The sequence below is a fragment of the Oryza glaberrima genome, chromosome 12, assembly GCF_000147395.1.
Source record: "Oryza glaberrima chromosome 12, OglaRS2, whole genome shotgun sequence".
Classification (NCBI taxonomy): Eukaryota; Viridiplantae; Streptophyta; class Magnoliopsida; order Poales; family Poaceae; genus Oryza; species Oryza glaberrima.
Genome location: NC_068337.1, coordinates 3147150 through 3169700, shown reverse-complemented (window position 1 = coordinate 3169700; position 22551 = coordinate 3147150). Strand labels below are relative to the sequence as shown.

Here is a 22551-nt window from a genome sequence, read left to right as displayed (position 1 = left end):
TCATAAGCCAAATCATACTTCAAACAAACTATATGCCAACCTACCAATTCCACTACCTAGAACTGGCATTTGCAACATGTATGTATAATATCAATTTGATAAACAAAAACACACATGTGCTAGATAGCAAGCAATGTTCTAACATGGCATAGGCATATAATATAACGTTGAACAAAGTAAACCCTTACCTTGCCTTAGCATCCAACAAACGGCGGCTCAAAGATGTGATGTTGTATCCATCACCGTTCATCTTCTCTTGGTTTCTTCACGAGCATATTAATGTCTTGTCCCCCAAGCAAAATCGGCTTTCTTGACTGCACGATTTCGAAGGCAAGACGAACACCACACCAATATCCATAGCATCATGCGAAGGAGACTTATCTCTAATGACCGATGATTTTTCTCTCATCAAAATGGATTTATCTCTACTATGGGAAATCATCGGTCTCTTAACTTTTAGCCCTTTGGGTCTCCACACTTGCCTAGGTGCTGTTCGAGGCTCTAAATTATTACATGTTTTGTTCTCCACATCTTCGGCCTCCTTTTCTTTTTTACCTATGGCCCGAAGACGTTGTAGCCTCCTCTTTTAAGAGCGAGATAAGCCAGAAAGTATCCACTTCAGCTGTGGTTGTTTTCCAGGAGCTAAACAATGATTCTTGATATTTTTGGTCGAAGTGGAAGCTCCTATATTGCTCTCAATTCTCCCACTCTTCTGCAATACCCCCCGGTCAGACCGGCCTCTGGGCCCGGTCAGACCGGCCACAAGCCGTCGGTCAGACCGGCTAGGAGGGTCGGTCAGACCGGCCGTAGTCTGGCGGTTAGACCGGCAAACTGTCTCGGTCAGACCGCCGATGTCGACAGCCACGATGTCGGCTTCGATCTCCTTTGCTTGCGTGGTTTCCACCGCATCTCCAGTAGGTACATGAACATCTTGAGACCCCTCTTTGATAGCAACGACCTCTGGAGCTTTGGCTTCTTTCCTCACCCACACCTTCTTCACCTTTTTCACCTTTGATCTACCGGACCGATTCTTTTGTGGAAAACGGTCTTGTTTTGAGCTAGAATGACTTGGTACTGTCCTAGGTGATTGCTTCCATCCTTGATGACACGGCATAGGTGTTTGAGGTATCCATGGCACATAATACATAAAAGGATAACCATATAGTGACATTGGATATGGATACCATGGCATCACAACCGGAGGTTTATATGGAGTTGGTATGGTTGATGGCTCCGATTGCTTTGATGTTTGACCAAATCTCTTCCTACAAGATGATCTTGGTCTTTTCGAATCACTAGTTTGGTTATCAAATCGTTGACCGGCTAATCCTTTCTTGTATTTAGCCATAAGCATCTCAAAAGTGAGCTTCGGCTTTTTGGTCCTTTGGAAACTAGATGACTCATCCTTTGCAACTTTATGATCTTCGGCCTTCGCATTTTTGATCCTATTCTTGGGCCGAGGATCCCCAATAATAACACGTTTCCCTTTCTTTTTGTCAACATCAATAGGGCTAACAGAGAGAGGATCACTAACAATTCCGGTCTTAGGCATAGATGTAACCGAAATAGTTTCACAAGCGACCGATGAATCATCAACCGGTCTTTTCTCCATCAAGCTTGCATCTTTAAAATAATCATGAAACTCATGCTCCATTTGTGATCATGTAGAAATTCAATTAGGAGCAAGCAAACTATACCATGTAGATGCAAAGTTTGACAAAGAAAGAGGAAACAACTTTAACTTAAGCAAATCATCACTACCGGCCTTACCGCATTGATCAATAAAGTGGCCGATATGCTCCATTGTAGTCATAGCATTCTCACCTGTGAATTTTGTGAAGTTGGGCACCTCAAATCCTTACGGGTATGGGACCAAATTTACATGTTCAGGATACGGCCTTTGATATGTATGCATGGCTACTTTGGATTCTATTTCACTACTATCCCGCAAAACATTGTCATCATCTTTTCCAACATCCACATGACCGATTTGTGACTCGGTCTTAGGTGACAATGTTGTTTCACTTTCGCTTGTAATACAATCCGAACCGTCATTTTGTTCGGCTATATCTGCAATGATGCTATTCTCTAAGCTAGCAACACAATCTGAATCACCACTTGGTTCGGCTATTCCATTGTTCTCTAAACTAGTAACACAATCTGAACCGTCACATGGTTCGGCTATTCCATCATTGTCTAAACTAATAACACAATCCGAACCGTCGCTTGGTTCGGCCATAATGGTTGTTGCATCATTATCCAAGCTAGCAAGATAATCCGAACCAACATTTGGTTCGACTATAATTGTTATGGCATCATTGCACAAATTATTAACACAATCCGAACCATCGCTTGGTTCGGCTATACATGATATTGCACTTTCATCTAAACTAGCATTTAAACTATTGTCATCCACTCGGCTTTCCTGAGCCAGAGCTTCATGCAACACATGATCAACATCAAGAAATATTTGGCCATTTAATTTATCTTTAATAGAATCAAGCAATCCATCATATGCAATGTTGGCCAAATCTTTGTCAGTTATTCTCAAACTAAAACATCGGCTTTTAATATCTCTAAACCTTTCAATATAATCAGCAACATATTCATTGTATTTATGCCTAACCGATGTTAAATCAGACAACTTAAGCTCAGTTTAATTAGTGTGAAAATAATCATGAAATTTTTGTTCTAATTGAGCCCCAAGTACCAATAGAGTTTGCCGGTAAAGAAGTAAAGATAAAGAAAACAAGCGCAACTTACATGTATTCATACTACTAGCCCTACCACATTGCGCTAAGAATTGATCTACATGCTTGTATGTAGTCCTACTATCCTCACCACTAAACTTGGTAAATTCAGGAATTTTATAATCAGGAGGATATGGGACAGCGTCATAAAAATCAGGATACGCCTTTTGGTTCTCCCTAGCACGATCCTTCTCTTCAACCCCAAATTTATCCCTAATAATCCTACTAATTATTTCCTCCATATTATCAGGCCTATGTTGATTTGGTGGTGGATTTGGTGGCATAATAGGTTGTGTTTGTGGCGCAATATGATTATATTGGCCTTGCCTAGTATCGGGAGGATATCCCCTATTAGTATCATTGTAGACATTAGGGATATGTGGAGTAGCATGACTAACAGTATTAACAGGTGAATAATAATTAAAATCAGTACTGCTAGTCGTGGTATGAAAACCTGGAGAAATTCCTAGGGAATCGGTCTGACTGGCCAAGCACCCGGTCTGACTAGCCCATAGTCCAGTCTGACCGGTGGTCAGTGGTGCGGTCAGACCGGCCACAGGAGGTCCGATCTGGCCAGAATAGGGCACGGTCTGACCGGCTATGGTAGGCATGGTCTGACCGGTATAATACACGGTCTGACCGGCCATGGTGGGCACGGTCTGACTGGCATAGGATGCGGTTAGACCGGTGTCACGACCGGTCATACCGTCAGGTCGGTTTTGCATATAGCCGATTCCTGTGTAATCGGCTGTATAATCACCCGTTGACCCTCACATAGCATTATAAGCATATTGTATAGGAGCAAAACTAGAAGTAGCATATGCATCTACACAATAATTATTAACGTTTTGAATAGCAAAGGACGGGTTGGGCGAATCGAAGGTTACCTTTGGTGAAATTACAACTTGAGGTAGCGGGACGTTTCTTCTCATGACGCCTTGAGTAATATTATTGAACCCGTTCCCGCACGCCATAGTTGATGAAGAAATTCCTTGATTAATTTCAGCCATATAGCTCGTAGCCGAAATATTGATATTTTTCATGTGTGCAGTGAGCAAAAATCTGGAAATTTCGATGTCTCACAGAACAACCGATACAGTATGAATCGGTTTTTTGTATTTTTTTTATGTACGTACACAGTAATAGATCGGCTTTGATCAATAGCCTGATCTCGTTTTGTTTTGCTTTTTTTTTACTCGATTAATATGCAAAATAAGAAACCGAGACTGATGCTGCTCCTATTGTCTTCCTGGTTCCTGCATTTGCGTTGGCAGCTGCTACTCCTCTTCTCCGGTCTGACCGGATTGATAACGTCGGTTAGACCGGCAAGATAGGCAGCCAGATCGGCAGCACAAGAACAATGCCGCCGATCTAAATCAATCAACACAATGATTGATAGATATGTGCAGTGATAGTAGATAGACAGAATGATTTCGGCTATTTAGCCGAAACTCTAGATTTGAGGAAACAGAAATTACTAGATTAAACGAAATTCGGCCCTGATATGGCCGATTAGATCGTCCCAAGCGGAGTCGCCAAAAATCGTGTTAGCAACTTTTTGTGATAAGTCGACAAGCACGATCGCAACACCTAAACGCCTTGCGGTGATATGGAGTTGCCAACCACCTCGATCTAGCCAAAGGGTCAAATCAAGATGGGTTTTGTAGAAAAACAAATAAACCGGCTAGCAGAGCCGATTTAAAGATCAAAATCAGCCTCTAGGCCGATTTAGATCGATATGAGGATAACTAACCCGTCTCGTGGGAAAAACGGAAGGTTTTCAGGACAAACCTATAAAGAGGTGTCGCACTATCGCAGCGGCGGCGGACGGTTTACGGCGCAAACCAACAAAGATGGACTAAACTAGGGTAAAATAGAAAACATGGTAAAAGAACGATTTAAGTAAATTGTATTTGGGGGTTTTACAATGAACCAGCCTTGTCCCTTAAATAGGGGTTGGTCTTGCCCTCTACAAGCCCTTCTCCATGTCCAACTCGGGATAGAAACTAAAGGAAACACGAAACATGCCTTCCCGAGCAAGGAAACCCGAGACCCGATGAAAACAGACTCAGACTCGGACCCTGCCGGTCTGACCGCCCACATACCTGCGGTCAGACCGGCCCTACTAGCCGGTCAGACCGCCCACACACCTGCGGTCTGACCGGCCCTATGAAGGAAACCCGTCACTTTCCAAACTTTGGCAATTTTCCCATATTTCGTCCATAGGTGCCAAATTTGGGTGTAAACAAGAGCAACCCAATATAAAATGTTGTACGCCCGAACTTTGACCCCCATGGAGAATCGGACACCGAAGCCCCCCGGGAAGGAATCTCGCTGCAGAAGAACCCCAATCGCGTTAAAAAAGGAACAAGAGGTCGGAATGGGTAGAGAGCGCCAAAGCAAACGTTGGCAATCGTACCTGCGGGGAGGGCGTTTGAAGGTCCACTTCGGGGGCTCGATGAAGCTCCCCCGGCACGGCTCCGTCTGACCTATTTTCCGGAGCCGCTTCTTCTTCCGTCCAGCTTCGGGCGCGGCGGGGCTCTTGTGGCGCGCCAGCGGTCGGTCCGCCACCCGCTCAGCACCCCCTCCTCGCGGGGGAGAGGGCGGCCGGGACTCAGGCATCTTCCGCTTCCCTTTTGGGTCGCCGGCCAGGCCTCCCTCGGGGCCACGACTTGTCCCGGGCGCCCTGGAACCATCGCCCCCGCCGGAGTCGCTGGGACGGCCACCGCTTGCGGTCGCGCTGCTGCCGCCCGCGCCAACGGCGCCGCCACTGGCACCGCTCCGACGGGACTAACCCCCGCCGGCGGCGACGGCTGACATCACAGCCAAGATACTCTCCCGGTCGCGATCGCTGCAGAGGGGGAGGATCCCGTCCGGAATCAGCGTTGGCTCGATGGTCTCCAGGCCCAGCACCCGCCAGATCACCCTCTTCGCGTCCTCCTCGCTCCAGTCCCAGCGCTCACCCACGTGAGTACGTATGGGATCGTTGTGGCCGGTGTACCCCCATGCGCCGCGGGACCGCTCTTGGAGAGGCGCGATGCGACGGCGGAAGTAGTCACCGAACACCATCGCCCCTGTCAAGCCCTAGCTACGCAGGCCCCTGAGGCGATCCCGCACCACGTCGTACTCCTCGCCCATTTCCGAAACCGACAGCCACGCGGCGGATCGTTCGGGAGGGCCGGCGGGGAGCTGAAGCCGCGGATGTTCCGGCAGCGAGGTGTAGAACCAGTCCTTCTTCCAATCCTCCCACTTCTTGCAGAGATGGCTCTCGATGTATTGCCCCACCGTGCCTGGCCGGGGTTGGAAGTAGCATCCCCCCACCACCGCGCCTTGCAGCAGTTGTGGGACGAAGAAGGATTGGAACAGCCGCATCGTCGGCCGCACCCCGACGAACATCTCGCACAGGTGCGCGAAGATGGCCAGCGTCATCACGGCATTCGGTGCAAGATGTGAGGCATGAATTTCATAGAAATCCAAGACCTCGTGGAAGAACCTGGAGAACAGTGGGATCAACCCCACCATGGAGATCACTCGGGGTCTCACGGCGGCATCTTCCGGCATAATCTTGCGGATAAGGCTGAGGTGCCGATCGGACGTGATGCGCGACGCCGGAAGGACTGCATCACCCGCATCTTGGGCCATGGTCACCGGCGCAAGAACGGCGAGGAATTTGGTGTACTGGAGCAAGGTGGAGCAAGAGAGGCGTTAGAACTTGAGGAGCGAGTGTGCGAATGTGTAGATGGCAGTAAAAAGGAAACGGACTCTTCGCCTCCCTTCCTTTTTATCTCCGCCTCGCCCGCACTCATTTCCTTGTTCCACGCCCCTGCAGTTGTCTCCTCGTTTCCTGCGTCTGCGGTTGCCTCCTCGATTCTCGCGCCCGTCCATCGCGTCGCCCCGCTGAACCCGCACCTGCGGTCAGTGCGCCTGTCAGTGACGCGCTCATCGTGGGACGTGCATCATTCCTGGGTGCAGTTAGACGGACCCGTTGTCAGTCCTACCGAGCGTCTGACAGGTGCGGGAATCGAGGCCGCGCTGGGTGACAATTCTGAGTAGGCCCTAGTAGGCCCCCGATGTTCGCACCGAAAACGCCCCTGTGACCGATGGCAAATGACAATCAGATCGCCTTTATGGTTGATACGCCAGCCTGGCCGCCAGGCGGCGACTGTCTAAATCCCCTGACGGGCCCACTACACCAGCACTGGAAATCGTGAGGCACCGCGTCGGATAGCCCTAAGGGGGTCAATGCCCGAAGCGGTGCCGGGGGCTACTGTTGGAGATATGGGCCCGAGGGTATGCAAAGTAAGGGAAAGTTCCCTTACTTCCTCATACGTGGCTCTACAGCCTGGCCCAGCCCCCGCTCCTCGCACCGCGCAAGGCGCGGACACAATTGGGGGGCCTTGGGGTGCCGCGTCAGGCCCCTCGAGGTGCTATGTCAGCCCCTCGGGGTGCCACGTCAGGCCCCTCGGGCCCTTGCCCTACCTGGACCCGAGGCCCTTGCCCAGCTGCCATGTGGCGAGGGGGGACCAGGCTAGGCGGTCATTAATGGGCGGCGCCCCAACCGTCCCTCGAAGCATTTAGTGCGGTCAGGGCGGACGTGTGGAGCCACGCCACTGGCCCGCCTCAAATCGGGCGTAATCGGTCTGTGACCGGCCTGTCACCGGTCACATCCGATTGACGCGCGGCCATGCCCCACGTCTTCTTTGTCCCCGGTGGAGTGGAGGTAGCTATGTATTGTCACATCAGGGGCATCATCTGGACTCCTCTCCGCGAGAGGAGGGCAGCCACCGGTCTTCGCTCATTTAAGAGCGAATGACAGGGCTGCCCCCCTGCCCCTCCCCCCCCCCCCCCCCCCCCCGTGTCAGGTGGAGGACGGCGCCGGGCCCCACCAAAGGGCCAACCGTGGCTTGGCTTCCGGGCGAAGGCATTTGCTCGTTTAAGAGCGAATGGCAGGGCTGTCCCCCGTGTCAGGTGGAGGACGGCGCTGGGCCCCACCAAAGGGCCAACCGCGGTTTAACCTCCGGGCAAAGGCACGGGCCGCGGATTGGCCACGGGAGGGTGCCCCCCTCCCTTCTCCATGGAAGAGTAGGTAGAGGTGGTGCATGTGGTATCCCCTTGGACTATAAAAGGAGGACCGTGCCCACTAAACAAGGGGGGATGGTTTTCTTGAATGAAGCCAAGGCAAGCTCTAACCTCAAGTTGGTGATGTCCTTGGTGCAGTTCTAGAGTCGATCAAAGTAGAACAGGAGAGACAAGCTCTCTGGAGCTAGAGGAACTCTTTTACTTCCGATCTATATTCCCAAACACAGGAGTAGGGTATTACGCTTCGTAGCGGCCCGAATCTGTATAATCCTTGTGCTTGTGTAAGCTTTAGTGGCTTTAACCACGGATAATCGACCTCCCGGAGTGCGCCTCCTCCCCCGGCCGAACTCACAAAAGGGGATCTCACGATCTCCCGCTAGAGAGGATTACTCCTCGACAGCGTCGAATATTCATGATCGGAGGGAGTATTGTTTAGGGCAATCCCTTTCTAATGACATATGTCTTGTACAAATACACGAGTAATTCGATTTAAAAATATAAATTTGAATTTAACTGGTTTACCAAATGGTTTGTTAACTCAAGTTGACTCGAAGCCTCGAAATTTCATGAAAACCAAGCGATTTTCATTGTTTATTTTTAACCCTACTGCAAAGAGCTAGCCACCAGCCTGTGCTCAAGCCATTTTGAAGGAAATGCTTACCATCTCCCCTAATTTAATATTGCAAAAGAAGCTATATTTGCTTCTTTATTAAGATTATGTCTGTAGTTGTAACAAGCTAGGCCCATATAAATAAAATTGGGATATATAGAATGAGAAGGTGGATTGAGAATAAAGCATTGATTCGTATGGTGGTTATGCACATGACGTGAGAAGAAGCGGAAGGACGTGCGGTATGCGCTGTGAGAGGGGATGGAAGATGGATGACTCCACTTGTACAATAAGAGATGTTGATATTAAATCCTTTGTAGTATTCCTCATGACGACAAAGTAACCCACGAAAGCAATCCACAGAACAATAATAAGGTACAAGATGACCATCAACATAATTCATAGAACAATATTAAAAAAAACATACTTAAAACTTCACTACAAAACTTTTTTTGGTGGAACAAGATATCCCCAACTAAAAGGACACTACACTACTGAGTGTGAAAAATCAAAAAGCAAGAGGAGAAGAGCACCATTGCTCCTCTTTTTTTTTTAACTACTTGGGACACCAAAGAGACACTGAGATCAAAGGCCTGGACTTCCAGCAGAGAGCGAGCCTCCCTTTCTCCTGATGCACAACCCCAAACCCTCCACCGAAGAGCCCAGCCAACATCTTCCCCTGAGCAACGCTGAAGCCGCTCACCTCACGAGCCCTGAGCCCTTCCATCATCTGGGCCCCACCTGCCAGTGACCCATACCTCCCCACAGCGTCCTCCACCCTGGGCCCCACCACCTCCTCCCCCACGCGCCTCAGGCTCAGCCACGCCTCGTCGTCGTAGCTCACGAGGCAGCTCGCCGTCGACTCCATCACCGCCGTGAAGTGGGCCACCGCATCGGAGAAGAACTCCGGGAACGGCGGCGGCGCGGCGAGGGACGGTGATGGTGGGTTCTTGCTGATTCGGGATAGCTCGTCCTCGATCAGGATCACCAGCTTAGGTTGAAGGATTGTGATCGTGCCGAGGAGGAGAAGCTTCAGCCTGCTGCGCAATGGCGTGTTCGTCGTCGTCGTCGTGTCGTCGCATGTGAGGATCACCGGTGGTGATGAGCTGCCGTTGCAGATCATGGCGAGCTCGTGATGGAGTTCGTCGTCATCGTCGCCGTCGTGGACATGGAGGGAGGTGTAGCGGAAGGGGAGGTGCAGCGACTCGGCGAACTCCGACAGCCACCGCCGCGCATCGGCCGTGCGGGGCGTGCCGGCGCCGGAGGTGATGACGTCCGTGAGGTGGAACAGCGGTGGCTTGCTGCTGCGGTGGCGGCCGGCGGCGGCGAGGTCTGACATGAGCGACGACCACTGGACGCCCTCGCCGACGTTGAAGTCGACGACGTGGACGTCGAGGTCATCCTCCGTGGCTTCGAGGATGGCCTGGTTGGCGGTGAAGTGGGCGAACTTGACGAAAGGCGTCAGCTCTTGCAGCATCCGGTACGCCGGCGACGACCAGTTGGCCGCCGGCGGCGGCGGCGACGACGCCGGCGTGGCCGCACCGGAGATCCGGAGCTTGAGGCCTCGGGCGAAGTAGTAGGCCAGGTGATCAACCGGGCTTGTTGCTTCACAGCTTCTTCTGCCGGCGATGTCGGCGAGGAGGTCGTCAAGCCTCGACATGATCGCCGAGGCGTGGACGGCGTCTCCGGCGTCCACGGCCATGGCGCCGGCGAGGAGAAGGTCACCTGCGCTCTCCTCCTGGGCTGCCACCACGTTGCCATTCTCGTGCCCTGCCACTGCTAATCTCTCATCAAATTCAAAGCTAGCTGCTAATGGATCAGCATTGGGGACAGAGAAATCATCTTGCAGTTGCAGCACATCATTAGCAGATTCTTGGATTGCCATCATTTCCAAGAACTCATGATCTTGATGAATCTGATCGTGAGAGTGATCACCATCAAATTCATTAGCAGATTCTTGGATCACCATCGTTTCCAAGAACTCATGATCTTGATGAATCTGATCATGAGAGTGATTACCATCAAATTCATTAGCAGATTCTTGGATGACCATCATGTCCAAGAACTGATGATCTTGATGAATCTGATCATGAGAGTGATCAGCATCAAATTCATACATATTGGCATTCTCATGAGGATTTTCTTCTGCTTGAGGAGACCATAGGAGGAGGCTACTGCTACTGATCTCTTCAAATTGTGTGGAGAAGGGAATGAGAAGGGAGCAAGGGTATGACATGGTCTCCATTGATTTGTTTTGTGAGTTGAGCTGTTAACTCAACATGAATTGCATATGCTCTGGTTTATGTGGTTTTACACAGTTTATGTAGACAAGGATGAAGCTGGGTGTTAGGACCATTTCTGAAGATAGGAGTGAAATAAATTTATATGTGTGGACCTAGGATCTTCATGGCTAATGTAAGCTGATTTGTCTGATCTTGAAGCCCCAAATGGGACATTCATATGACAAAGGTTCTTTTTTTGTTGCCTTTTTGTGTAGTTCCCTCTACCAACTTTGTAAGATATGTGAGCAAGCAATCGTGCCAATTTTTCTGATTGATTAGAATGAAGTAGCAGAGGAAGTGAGCGTGTGCATGCCAGGCAATATTCCTGAATGCTTGTTGCTAGATGTCAGCATGTGGTTTAGTTTTGAATCATATGAGAAAAACGATTCTATGCATGATTCTACAACCTGTGGACAACAGAAATCACTGACAAGATTCAATCCAAGGAAGAAGAAATTTATGCTATGATCTTAATTTTAAGAGTGAAACAAACAGCTCCATTACTCTGTCATCTGGATAAGTAGATGATGTCTTTCAGTCAGAACCAGCAGATATGTTTCAGACTGAAACTTTACATATGGCCTGCATGACAAGTACAGTTATTATTCTTACTCCTCTTGTGTTAATCTGTGCTCATTTTTTTAAACAGTGTCCAGTAAGCCCATGACACAGACATGTTCATTCTTTATGCATATTCAGTAGTGTATTACCAATCATGCAGCACCGTTACTGCAAAAACTGATATTATACTCGAGCAGTTTTGTTATATAGCCGGTAGAGCATTGATTCTAAAATGTTGATATTTAAAAGAGATGCATGGGATGCAACCAATAGAGTGTAGTAACTCACTTCTTGTCTGAATGGGGTAGATGTGATGCAGCAGAAAGGGAAATTACACAAAACAAATGCGACTCACTGAGATATTCTTGGTTCCAAGATGATAACTCTTGTTCTTCTATCTGAACTTCTGATTTTTTTCTCCCTGGTAGTTTGAAACAGTATTAGATTCAGTAAACTGATAAATCTTCAGAATTTGATCATTCAGCAACGTTTCAGCCTTCTACAGACTGATTCACATACACACACACACAAAAGAAGCAACGCGATTAGGTGATTTGATCAGCTTCAAGCAATGGACTATGAAAATGAAACACAAAAAAGAATATATATTTTTTGTTTTCTGCCAGGACGTTTGGAAGTGACTGGTATTAGAAGACAATATAAGAATTCATGACCCGCACGAGAACAAGGGGATTAGGGGAACCTCACGATTGTCAGTTAAGATTTCTTTAGTGTCAGACTGTCAGTACTCAATATACTCGTGGTTGTTTATCACGAGCATTCATCGGAGCAAAACGGATATACTCCCTCCATCCCAAAATATAAGAGATTTTAGGTAAATGCGACACATCCTAATACTACGAATCCTAATACTACTAAGAGATGTATTACGATACATCGTAGTATTATGATGTGTCTCATATATTTTAGGACGGGTGGAGTAGAAAACTTTGCACAGTGGAAAGGAAAGTAATGAGTTTTATATGAGATGGATCCTTGATAGCTTGGAACTTCCCTAGTTCATATTGTCAATCAACGGTGTAAGAAACTTACCATTTTACTGAATTATAATAAGAGGAGATATTTTTTTAGATAGTGACAATAAGAAGAGAGACAAAAATGAAAGAACGAACCGTTATGGTATGAAGGAAGAAACATTCATCTGAAACCGAGATTATGACGCAAAAGAAACTTAGGCCTTGTTTATTTTAGCTTAAAATTATTGTAATCTAGATTATCGAGCCAGATTAGTATAAGCTGGATTATAATAAGCCGACATATAATAAGTTGTTATCTGTTTGTTTCTCTGGATTAGTTAGTTTGCTTCAGTTTCCTCCTAATAATCTAGATTATAATAATCCTAAACTGAATCAAATAGGGCCTTACCGAAGTAACTCAAATGGCCTGATAACAAACAGAGACAAGTCACTCAAGAGTAGGAAAGGTCTCAATGTTAGTTGATTTATCGGCTAAGTGCCAGTCAGTTAGCTGAGAAGGGATAAATCCCACTTATCCATTTCCTAACAAAAATTAAATTAAGAGATAGAGTTATTTTCTGTGATAGGTAAATCTAACTTCCAACCGTATATCCTTCGAGCCCCATCAATGCAGAGGAGAGAGGGATGCCGAACTCTTCGCACTAAACCCTAAAACCCTAAATTGCCCGATCGGCTTAGCGCTGGAAGGGGTTCGTGAGGTGATCTCGGTGAAACCTCTGTTGGCACATCAAGAAAAAGAAGAAAAAAACCGAAGAAACAAAAGAATCAACAACGATGGCTTCTCAAGTAAGTTAGTGAGATTAAGATTCCGCATCAAGCAGAGGTGATTATGTACAAGCTAAATCAATAAGATCTTGTAAATTTAGACTCCAACACTCAATACTTTTAGGGTATCATCACACAAATTAGCAATTAAACTATTTGAGACTGAGGAAATAATTGACTTAAGTATTTTTTTAGAGGGGCTTCAAATTCATTTAGTAACACAATATTCTAAAGTTCTGATGGATGATATATGGATGTAACTGAGTTTATGTCAATCATTTGATGGCATAAACGAAATAAGTAAATATTATAAAGTTAAAAGGCTGATGTAAAATGTTTTCTAAAATATGATGGCGAAGAAAGTTTTTTTTTTTTTGGCAAAAATCGTACCACTTAGGCATTGAGACATGTGCCCGATAATCCATAATCCGTTAAGAGGAAAAGAATGCGAGTCTATGAGTTTGCCTGCTTGCCATTAACTCTTCAAAACTTGATTATGAAACACTACCATCGATGACATCAAATGAGTTAAGGCCGGCAGATGGAGACCTTGGACTAGTCATCCTAATCATACTAGAGAAATGAGCATTAATTTATTGCATAAAGAATCCACTATAGATGCAATATTGGACCAATGATTCCAGCAAACCAACGATTCCAACAGTCATGGAATCTGAAGACAAGAAAACAAATATAAATGATATAATTACTTCTGCTCTTGTTTTGTTCTCCTGGTGGATGCCAACATGATGATCAACAAAGTGGAATCATGCAATAAGCAATGGAACTTCCTATACTACACTTGTCAGCATTTGATTCACGCCAAATATTTCTGTTGAAAAGCCTACAGAATTTGTTAAGTTGAAAAAAATGGGCAAAGCATCTAGTAGCAATAAAACAAAGGCAATATCAGCAGAGCGGACCAACCTGTTGTTTCCTGTTCTACATCACAGTGCAATCTGCTCTCCTGTGCTCCAAAACCCGCAGCTGCTCTGGCGCTTCACCGAAAGATATTGACATCCTACTTCTGTTTAAACATGCTTCCAAATGTAACAACATTAACAATTTATCCCAAAGGGAAGAACTAAGCAGAAATATGCCAACATGGCACTGGATTATGTCAATTTGATTAATTTGAACAAGGAGCAAGTAAAAAAAAATTCTACTGCCACAAACAAGGCAACTTTGTACTTGCCTAAAAGTTGTGCTAAAGAACAAGTTATGAAACTGATAAGAACAGAAAAAACAAACTTCTTATGCAATTTGTATGACCTGCAATCCTTAACAGCAAAAACAAAATGAATGGCAAGTAGGTGCACTAGTTATATGTAGGATTGAATCACAACAACTAAGCCAACCAGAGGAGAGGTGAATGGTTGTTATACCCAAAAAAATAAAAAAAAATTACGGAAATAAAAGTTACCCTTTGATTTTACAATCAAAAACACCTTGGCAATAATCAAAAAATTACAGAATAATAATCAAAAACACCTTTGATTTTACCTCTCCCTTGATGAACACATTGGCAAACCCATCAAAAAATGTTTTGGTGTTTGGAAAAATAAAAATAAAAGTGGTAAAAAGCACACTTCGTACAAACGTACACATCGTGCTCAAAAATCCAAAAGAAAACTTCTCTCACTTTTGAAAAGAAAAAGAAATTCCCAATTGAAAATTTTTTCACCTTGCTTCTCACCCTTTTAACAATGATTTCAACAAGCATAAGAATTATGTTCATTAATGTATAAGAGCTTAGCATACATATAGCATATCATGTCATGTGTTGCAATAAAAAGAATATGAACCCATCTATTATAACAAGCATGCATTAAAGTATAATCATGAACCAAAGATTTTACAATTAAGCTTGAATCAACAATCAAAATTCATGATTTCATACGATTTATAATGCAACATCTTAACAAGCACATATGTTGAAGAATAAACACTAAACACATATACCTATTGCATTTATCACTCTTTCTCAAATTAGCTTTAGCACAAAACAACCAAGAGATTTTTTTACTTTTTCTTTTCTTGAGCCTTTTTGCTCATATTTTTCTCTTTTATTCCAGGTACGTCCCTGACATCAAGACTGTTTCCAGGGATTCGGCACCCATTATTTTGCTCACATCGACGTCCTTTCGTCAAGACTGTTTCCAAGGATTCGGTATTCATTTTTTTCATATTTTATTCTCTTTTCACAATGAGCAATTAAAGCTATTTGAGGAATAACAATTCAATAAAGCATATATATAGAGCATTTATAGATCAAACCATATGCTAGCATCAACATTGAATATTTGCTTAATTCAAGTATAGAATTTAAGTGTCATGCATCATCTCCCTTAAAAGAAAAATCTAAGTCTCATAAAAAGACTAGAATATATACAAGCTATGCTAGAGACAAATAAACCTTCAAAGTATTGCTAGCATGCACAAGAAAATACCATATGTATAGACAAAGCTCTCTTTTCTCAATTTTTCACATTGTCATATTTTTGCTTGATAAAACCATGAGGTACAAACTTCCCCTCAAATCATGCCAAAAGGATGAATTATTCCCAATTCACCACAAAGAAAAGCAAAACGATTAGAATCCAAAGGTTTAGTAAAAATATCAGCAAGTTGCAACTTTGTGTCCAAAAACTGCAATATCACATCTCCCTTCTCAACATGATCCCTCAAAACATGAAAACGAATATCAATGTGCTTTGTGCGTGAGTGTTGAACAGAATTCTTAGCAATGTTAATAGCACTAGTATTATCACAAAAGAGAGGTACTTTCCCAAAAGTAAGACCATAATCTTTCAAAGTAGATAAAAGCCAAAGAATCTGTGAACAACAACTAGCAGCAGCAACATATTCAGATTCAGCAGTTGATTGAGCAACACTAGATTGTTTCCTAGAAGACCATGCAATCAATGATGTACCAAGAAAATTACATGTTCCACTAGTACTTTTCCTATCAATTCTACAACCGCCAAAATCAGCATCGGAATATCCACTTAAGCATATAGAAGATGAAGTAGAATACCAAATTTCAAACTCAAGTGTATGATTCAAACACCTCATTATTCGCTTGACCGCTTGACGATGTGAAGCACGAGGAGAAGCTTGAAAGCGCGCACACAAACACACAGCAAATTGTATGTCAGGCCTAGAAACAGTTAGATACAACAAAGATCCAATCATACTTCTATACTCCTTTTGATCAACAGCTTCACCATCTTCATCAGGATCCAACACAGTTGTAGAACCAATTGGTGTTGAAATTGGCTTGCAATTCTCCATCTTGAACCGTCTCAAAAGATCCTTCGTGTACTTCGTTTGATGCACAAAAGTACCTTGAGATGTTTGCTTAATTTGCAATCCCAAAAAGTACGATAACTCACCCATCATGGTCATCTCAAATTCCCTGCGCATAGTCTCAGCAAACTCTAAACCAAAGTGTGAGTTGAACAACCAAAGATGATATCATACACATAAATCTGAACGAAAAGTTGATTATCACCATGCTTAAGAACAAAAAGCGTTTTGTCAACCTTTCCCATTGTAAAACCTTTCGTAAGCAAAAAGTTCTTAAGTCTATCATACCATGCTCTAGGTGCTTGTTTCAAACCATACAAAGCTTTAGACAATTTAAAAACATGGTTGGGAAAATCAGAATTTTCAAAACCTGGTGGTTGTTTGACATAAACTTCCTCCTGTATAAAACCATTTAGAAAAGCACTTTTCACATCCATTTGATGCAATTTAAAACCTTTTGAAGTAGCAAAAGCTAACAAAAGTCTAATTGCCTCAATTCTAGTAACAGGAGCAAAAGTTTCATCAAAACCCAAACCCTCCACCTGGGTAAAACCTTGAGCAACAAGTCTAGCTTTATTTCTCACAATCAAACCATCCTCATTTTGTTTATTTTTGAAAATCCACTTGGTTCCAATAATATTATGTCGAGAAGGTGGTTCAACTAAAGTCCAAACTTTGTTTATCTCAAAATTTTCAAGTTCTTCATGCATGGCATTAATCCACGATTCATCAGTTAATGCAAGTGACACATCTTTGGGTTCAAAAGAAGCAACAAATGCAGAATTTGCACAAACATCATGAGTCGTTACCTTAGACCTTGTAGTCCGCTCACCTATATTACCAATGATTTGTTCCGGCAGATGTCGTCGTTGAATGTGCAAAGGAGCAGCGACTTCTGAAGTTGATTCACGTTCTGTATCAGTACTGGTCGAAGTTGTAATCTCTGGAGGTCCATCTTGATCAGCATCAATAGTACCCGAACCCGACGACCCTGGCCGGTCTGACCGCACGTCATGCGCTGGCCTGACCGGAGGTGTGCCGGCGGTCTGATCAACCTGGTGCCCGGTCTGACCGGCCGAGCCGACTTCGTCGTCATCGTTGTTGCTCTCGTATTCAAAAATACGACCATCCTCCCCCTGAACCTATGACAATGTACCTGCAATATCAGGTCTAGTACCTAGACTAGACTCATCAAAAGAAACTTCGCAAGTCTCAACGATTTTGTTAGTCTCCAAAATAAGTACACGATAGCCACGAGAGTGTGCGGGGTAACCAAGAAACAATCCATCGGTAGAACGTGCCTCAAACTTATCAAAATTCCAGATTTCAAGGCAAAGCATTTGCAACCAAAAACACGCAAATGTGAAACTTTGGGTTGACGTCCAAATCGAAGCTCATAAGAAGTTTTTCCAAGTTTTGATCTCAAGAAAACCCGATTTGAAATATAGCATGCGGTGTTAACCGCCTCAGCCCAAAATTTCCTAGGAGTGTGATACTCATCCAACATCGTTCTAGTCATCTCAAACAAAACACGATTTTTCCTTTCAACAACACCGTCTTGTTGAGGAACTCGAGGAGAAGAAAATTCATGTTCAAGACCTCTTTCGTTGCAAAATTGTTCAAATGAAGAATTTTTAAATTCACCACCATTATCACTTCGAATTCTTTTCAAAGAACCAGGAAATTCAAGATTCAATCGAAGAAACAAACCACGAAAGTGTTGAAAAGCTTTGTCCTTAGTTGCCATAAAGAAAACCCAAGAATATCGAGAAAAATCGTCAACAATAACCAACACATACCACTTCCCTCCAACAGATTGCACTCTAGCTGGACCAACAGTGTCCATGTGTAATAGATGTCCCGGTGCATCCGTCATCACAGAAATAATAGGAGCATGTGAAGAAGCAACCATCTTAGCATGACGATACGGTGTACAAACCAAATCAAGATCTTTCTTAAGTTTAGGCAAACCACGAACAAGATCCAAACCACTTAACCTAGTAAGATAATCAAAACCAACATGTCCAAGTCTACGATGCCAAAACATCACATCTTTATCAAACTTAGCAACCAAACATGTTATCACAGGTGAAACAGGATTATCAAAATCAGCTTTAAACACTCTTCCATAGCGAGAAATATTCAACACAGAATCACCACAAGAATAAAAAATTTTACTTCCAGTTTTCTTAAAGTGAACCTCAAAATCTTCATCAACAATTTGTGAAACCGAAAGCAAATTATACTTTAAGTCCTCAACCAAAGCTACATTCATCAATTCAAATTTCTCATTTACCTTAACAAAACCTGTAGTGAGAACAGCACTAGTAGATGCATCACCAAAGATAATCGATTCAGTCTTGGATGCCTTTTTTGAGGGAGGAGAACCAATTTTTATCACCAGTCATGTGCCGCGAACAACCGGAATCCACGATCCACATGTTCTCCTTTCGCGCCACCAAAGCCTACACACAAGCAGAAGTTGAAGCCTCAGTACTGGGGTTAGATGATAACAAAAATTTAGGAATCCAGTACTAAGACACACGACCAGAAGATCCAATAGGCATATATCCACGTGCAAAAACAGTTTGATAATTTTCCGAAAAATTTCTCCGAGGGGGTACCATCGTTCTGACCGGGGGCCGGTCCGACCGCCGCTGTACCGCCGGTCTGACCGGTGCCCGGTCTGACCGCCGCTCAGTAGCCGGTCCGACCGGTCGCCGGTCCGACCGCGAGACCCACTGCGGTCTGACCGGTTTCCTCGAGGGAAAACCAGATTTTTGCCACTTTGATTTTCCAAGAGCAATCTCTCTCTCTCCTTTTTCTGTTTATAAGCCAATCTGAAACAAAAACCAACAATATTTCCATCTTTGCCACAAAATGAACAAGTATATTTTTCACGATGATTAGAAGCAATGGTAGAATCAGATGGCTTAGCAACACAAGCAACAACAAAAGGTTTTGCATGCACAACATTGGATTTTGAAGATGATGCACTCAAGGTAGACATGATACCAGCAGATTTAAACACAGTTTTATTAGTATCAGGTTTAACCAAAATCTCACCACTTCTAGCACCAACACCTAACACAATAGGATGATGTCTAGTATGATGAGCACAAGGATTAAAACCTAAACCACGGTTATGTGTGCTAACCTTAGATTGATCTAAAATCATGTTGAGGTTCTTTTTACCATCAGAAAATCTTTGCAAAGAATTTTTCAAATAAGAAACCTCTTTTTCCAAATTATCACAATTTTCGCAATCTACCATGACACCTTTGCTTTTACCACACTTGGGACAAGAAAGCACTTCATTGGTTTTCACAACATCTTCCATGTACTCAACACGACCTAAAGCATCTTTTAATTTCAACTTATTCAAAGTACATGTTGAGCAATCCAAAACACCATGAGGTTGTTTTAACTTTTTAGCACAAATCATGTTAAACATCAAACTAGCATGAAAAGCAATTTGATATTTTTGCAATAACTTTTTAGTTAAACACAACTCATCCAAAGTGCGTGTGTGCAAAGCAAAACTAAGAGCTAGAGAAGATCTATTTTTCAAATCATGTGCAGCATTAACATCTCTAATTTTAGAAATTTCATTCATTAAAACCTCATAATTTGTGCAATCATCATCATTAGGATTAAGATATTTTAATCTAGCAATTTCAGAATTAAGAGATTCAATGATAAACTCCTGTTTTCTATACATCTTCTCACACTTCATATTTTTTGCACTCAAAATATTAATGGCTTCCTCAAGAGCATTTACCTCATTGTCTTCACACTCTGAATCTAATTCACCACACGCCATGAAGCAAACACCGGAGATGTTATTTCCCTTATCTTCATCTCCACTCTCACCATCTACATCGCTTAGTGGCTCAAACGCGGCGTAGACTTGATCAAAAGCCTTCTTGAGATTCTCCTTGATCTTCCTCCCTTTGAATGTACCCTTCGGCTTGTTGTCATTGGTCTTCTCATCACCATTATCTTCCCCCCTCGCTCTCCCAAGCTTAGGACATCGTGAACGAAAGTGATCCGTAGAACCACATTCAAAGCAATGATTTGGTCCACCTCTTTTCCTGTACCTAACATTAGTCACAGCTCGAGAAAGTCTGTTAGATAACAAAACCAAGTCCTCCTCCTCGAACTGTTCGAGTTGATCATCGAACATGGCATTAAACAAAGCAAATGCGGAAGACTTCGATGAAGAAGAACCAACATCCAAAGAAGTTGAGGAAGAAACCAAAGCACTCGACTTAGAATCAACTTTACGAGAAAGAATATTCATCTCATGTGTTTTCAATTTTGTGTAAAGCGAATCCAAAGTCAAAGTAGACATGTCAACGGACTCCTGAATAGATGTAACTTTCATCTTCCAAATAGACATATCAAGACCATTCAAAAAGTGGCGAGAAATCTCATAGTGTATAATTAACATCATAAGAAGAATCAACAGATCTAAGATCACTCAAAATTTTGTTAAACCTAGAAAGATAGTCATCCAAAGCTTCTCCAGGTTTCATCTCAAATTTAATGTACTCCTTTTTGAAAAGATCTCGACGAAGCTCTTTTATGTTATTTGTTCCTTGATGAAAATTACTCAAAGCAATCCAAATCTCATGGGAAGTTTGAATATGAGCAACACGATCATAATCCGAACGAGAAATCCCACTCAAAAGAATATTGCGAGCTTTACAATTTTGTTCAAACTCAGTTTTTAAAGCAGCGGTATTAATTTGTTCATGAATCACATAAGGATGAGAAACTTTTCTCCAAATATCATAATCCTCAGCCATAATGTAAGATTGCATCCTACTACACCAATGAGAAAAATCAGTTCCACCGAAAACATGAGGCTTAGTTGAAAACCTAACAGCCATGGCAAAAACTCTAGATCGGTTAAAATCCAAAGAAGAAAAAAGGCTCTGATACCACTTGTAGGATCGAATCACAACAACTAAGCCAACCAGAGGGGGGTGAATGGTTGGTATACCCAAAAAACAAAAAAAAATTACGGAAATAAAAGTTACCCTCAAATTCGACGGATTGCAGTCTGACCGAAGGTGTTGCGTTGGTCTGATCGCCTGGTTGCCGTCGGTCTGACCAAGATTGTATCTCCAGTCTGACCGCCGAGATCAGCTCCTGTCGCTTGTCGCCGACGCCGGTCTGACCGCCCTTACACCGCCGCGGTGCCGCCGGTCTGACCGCCGGTGTGCCGCCGGTTAGACCGCCGAAACCCGGTGAAACACAAATCGAAGAACTCTTAAAGTGGATGACGACTTTATTGATTCTCTCTGTGTTTACAAAGTGCACCAACAACACTCCTTACAAAAATCTCGAGGAAACTCGAAACCCTAACAGAACTATCAACTCAAAGCTCTCAAAAGCGATACCGGGAAGCCTCACACTCCCTCTCTATTTATACCCAAGGTAGGCAGCCTAAAGCCACGAACCAAACTCATACTAGAAGTCCTAATCCCCCTAGGAAACCCTCTAGTACAAGAAACAAACTTTACATAACCAATCACACCAAATTTGGACTCCTTCCAAATTCGACTCCGCATCCCATACGCACACAATACCTCCATCGTATGCCATATGGAATCTTCACTAACCACGTGTATTGAACTCTAGCCTTAGTATCCCGCATGATCTCTGACCACCACAGACGTCGTCTTATCCTTAAGCCGACTCTCGGTCCATCACCGCAAATACTCTCCCGGCATCTCGAGTCACCTACACATAGAACAAACAAAGAAACCATATTCCGAGACCAAGCTATCCCCAACTTGACTCATTAGTAGCAAACGATAGTATTACATACGCATAGTATCCATCTAGAAGCCATAAGCATGAAACAATCACGGATATCCAAACAAACAACCCGAAACCGAAACCGACACAGAGTTGGCTGGATACACGCCGGTCTGACCGGCAACACCTGCCCGGTCTGACCGGTCCTAAAACAGCAGTACCTGTAGATCACCTGTGAAATCCAATCATCTCCAAAACCACTTCGCAAATAAATTCTAAATAACAAAACCAATAATCTCCGATGCCAATTGTTTATCACAGAATAATAATCAAAAACACCTTTGATTTTACATTATATTCTTCTTAATAACTTAGATAGTTGTGTCCACTCAGAACTAGAATATTTGATAGTTTGCATGTTCAATCAG

General features: G+C 43.9%; 1 protein-coding gene across 1 annotated transcript; it reads right to left on the bottom strand.

Annotated features, from left to right (window-relative positions):
* Positions 1–8995: 8995 nt before the first annotated feature.
* LOC127757361 (protein NODULATION SIGNALING PATHWAY 2-like) lies at positions 8996–20540 on the bottom strand. Its single transcript, XM_052282865.1, has 2 exons — positions 20136–20540; positions 8996–10522 (listed from the first exon to the last, which is right to left on the bottom strand). The coding sequence occupies exons 1-2, from the start codon at positions 20538–20540 to the stop codon at positions 8996–8998; spliced, it is 1932 nt and encodes a 643-aa protein (XP_052138825.1).
* Positions 20541–22551: the final 2011 nt, after the last annotated feature.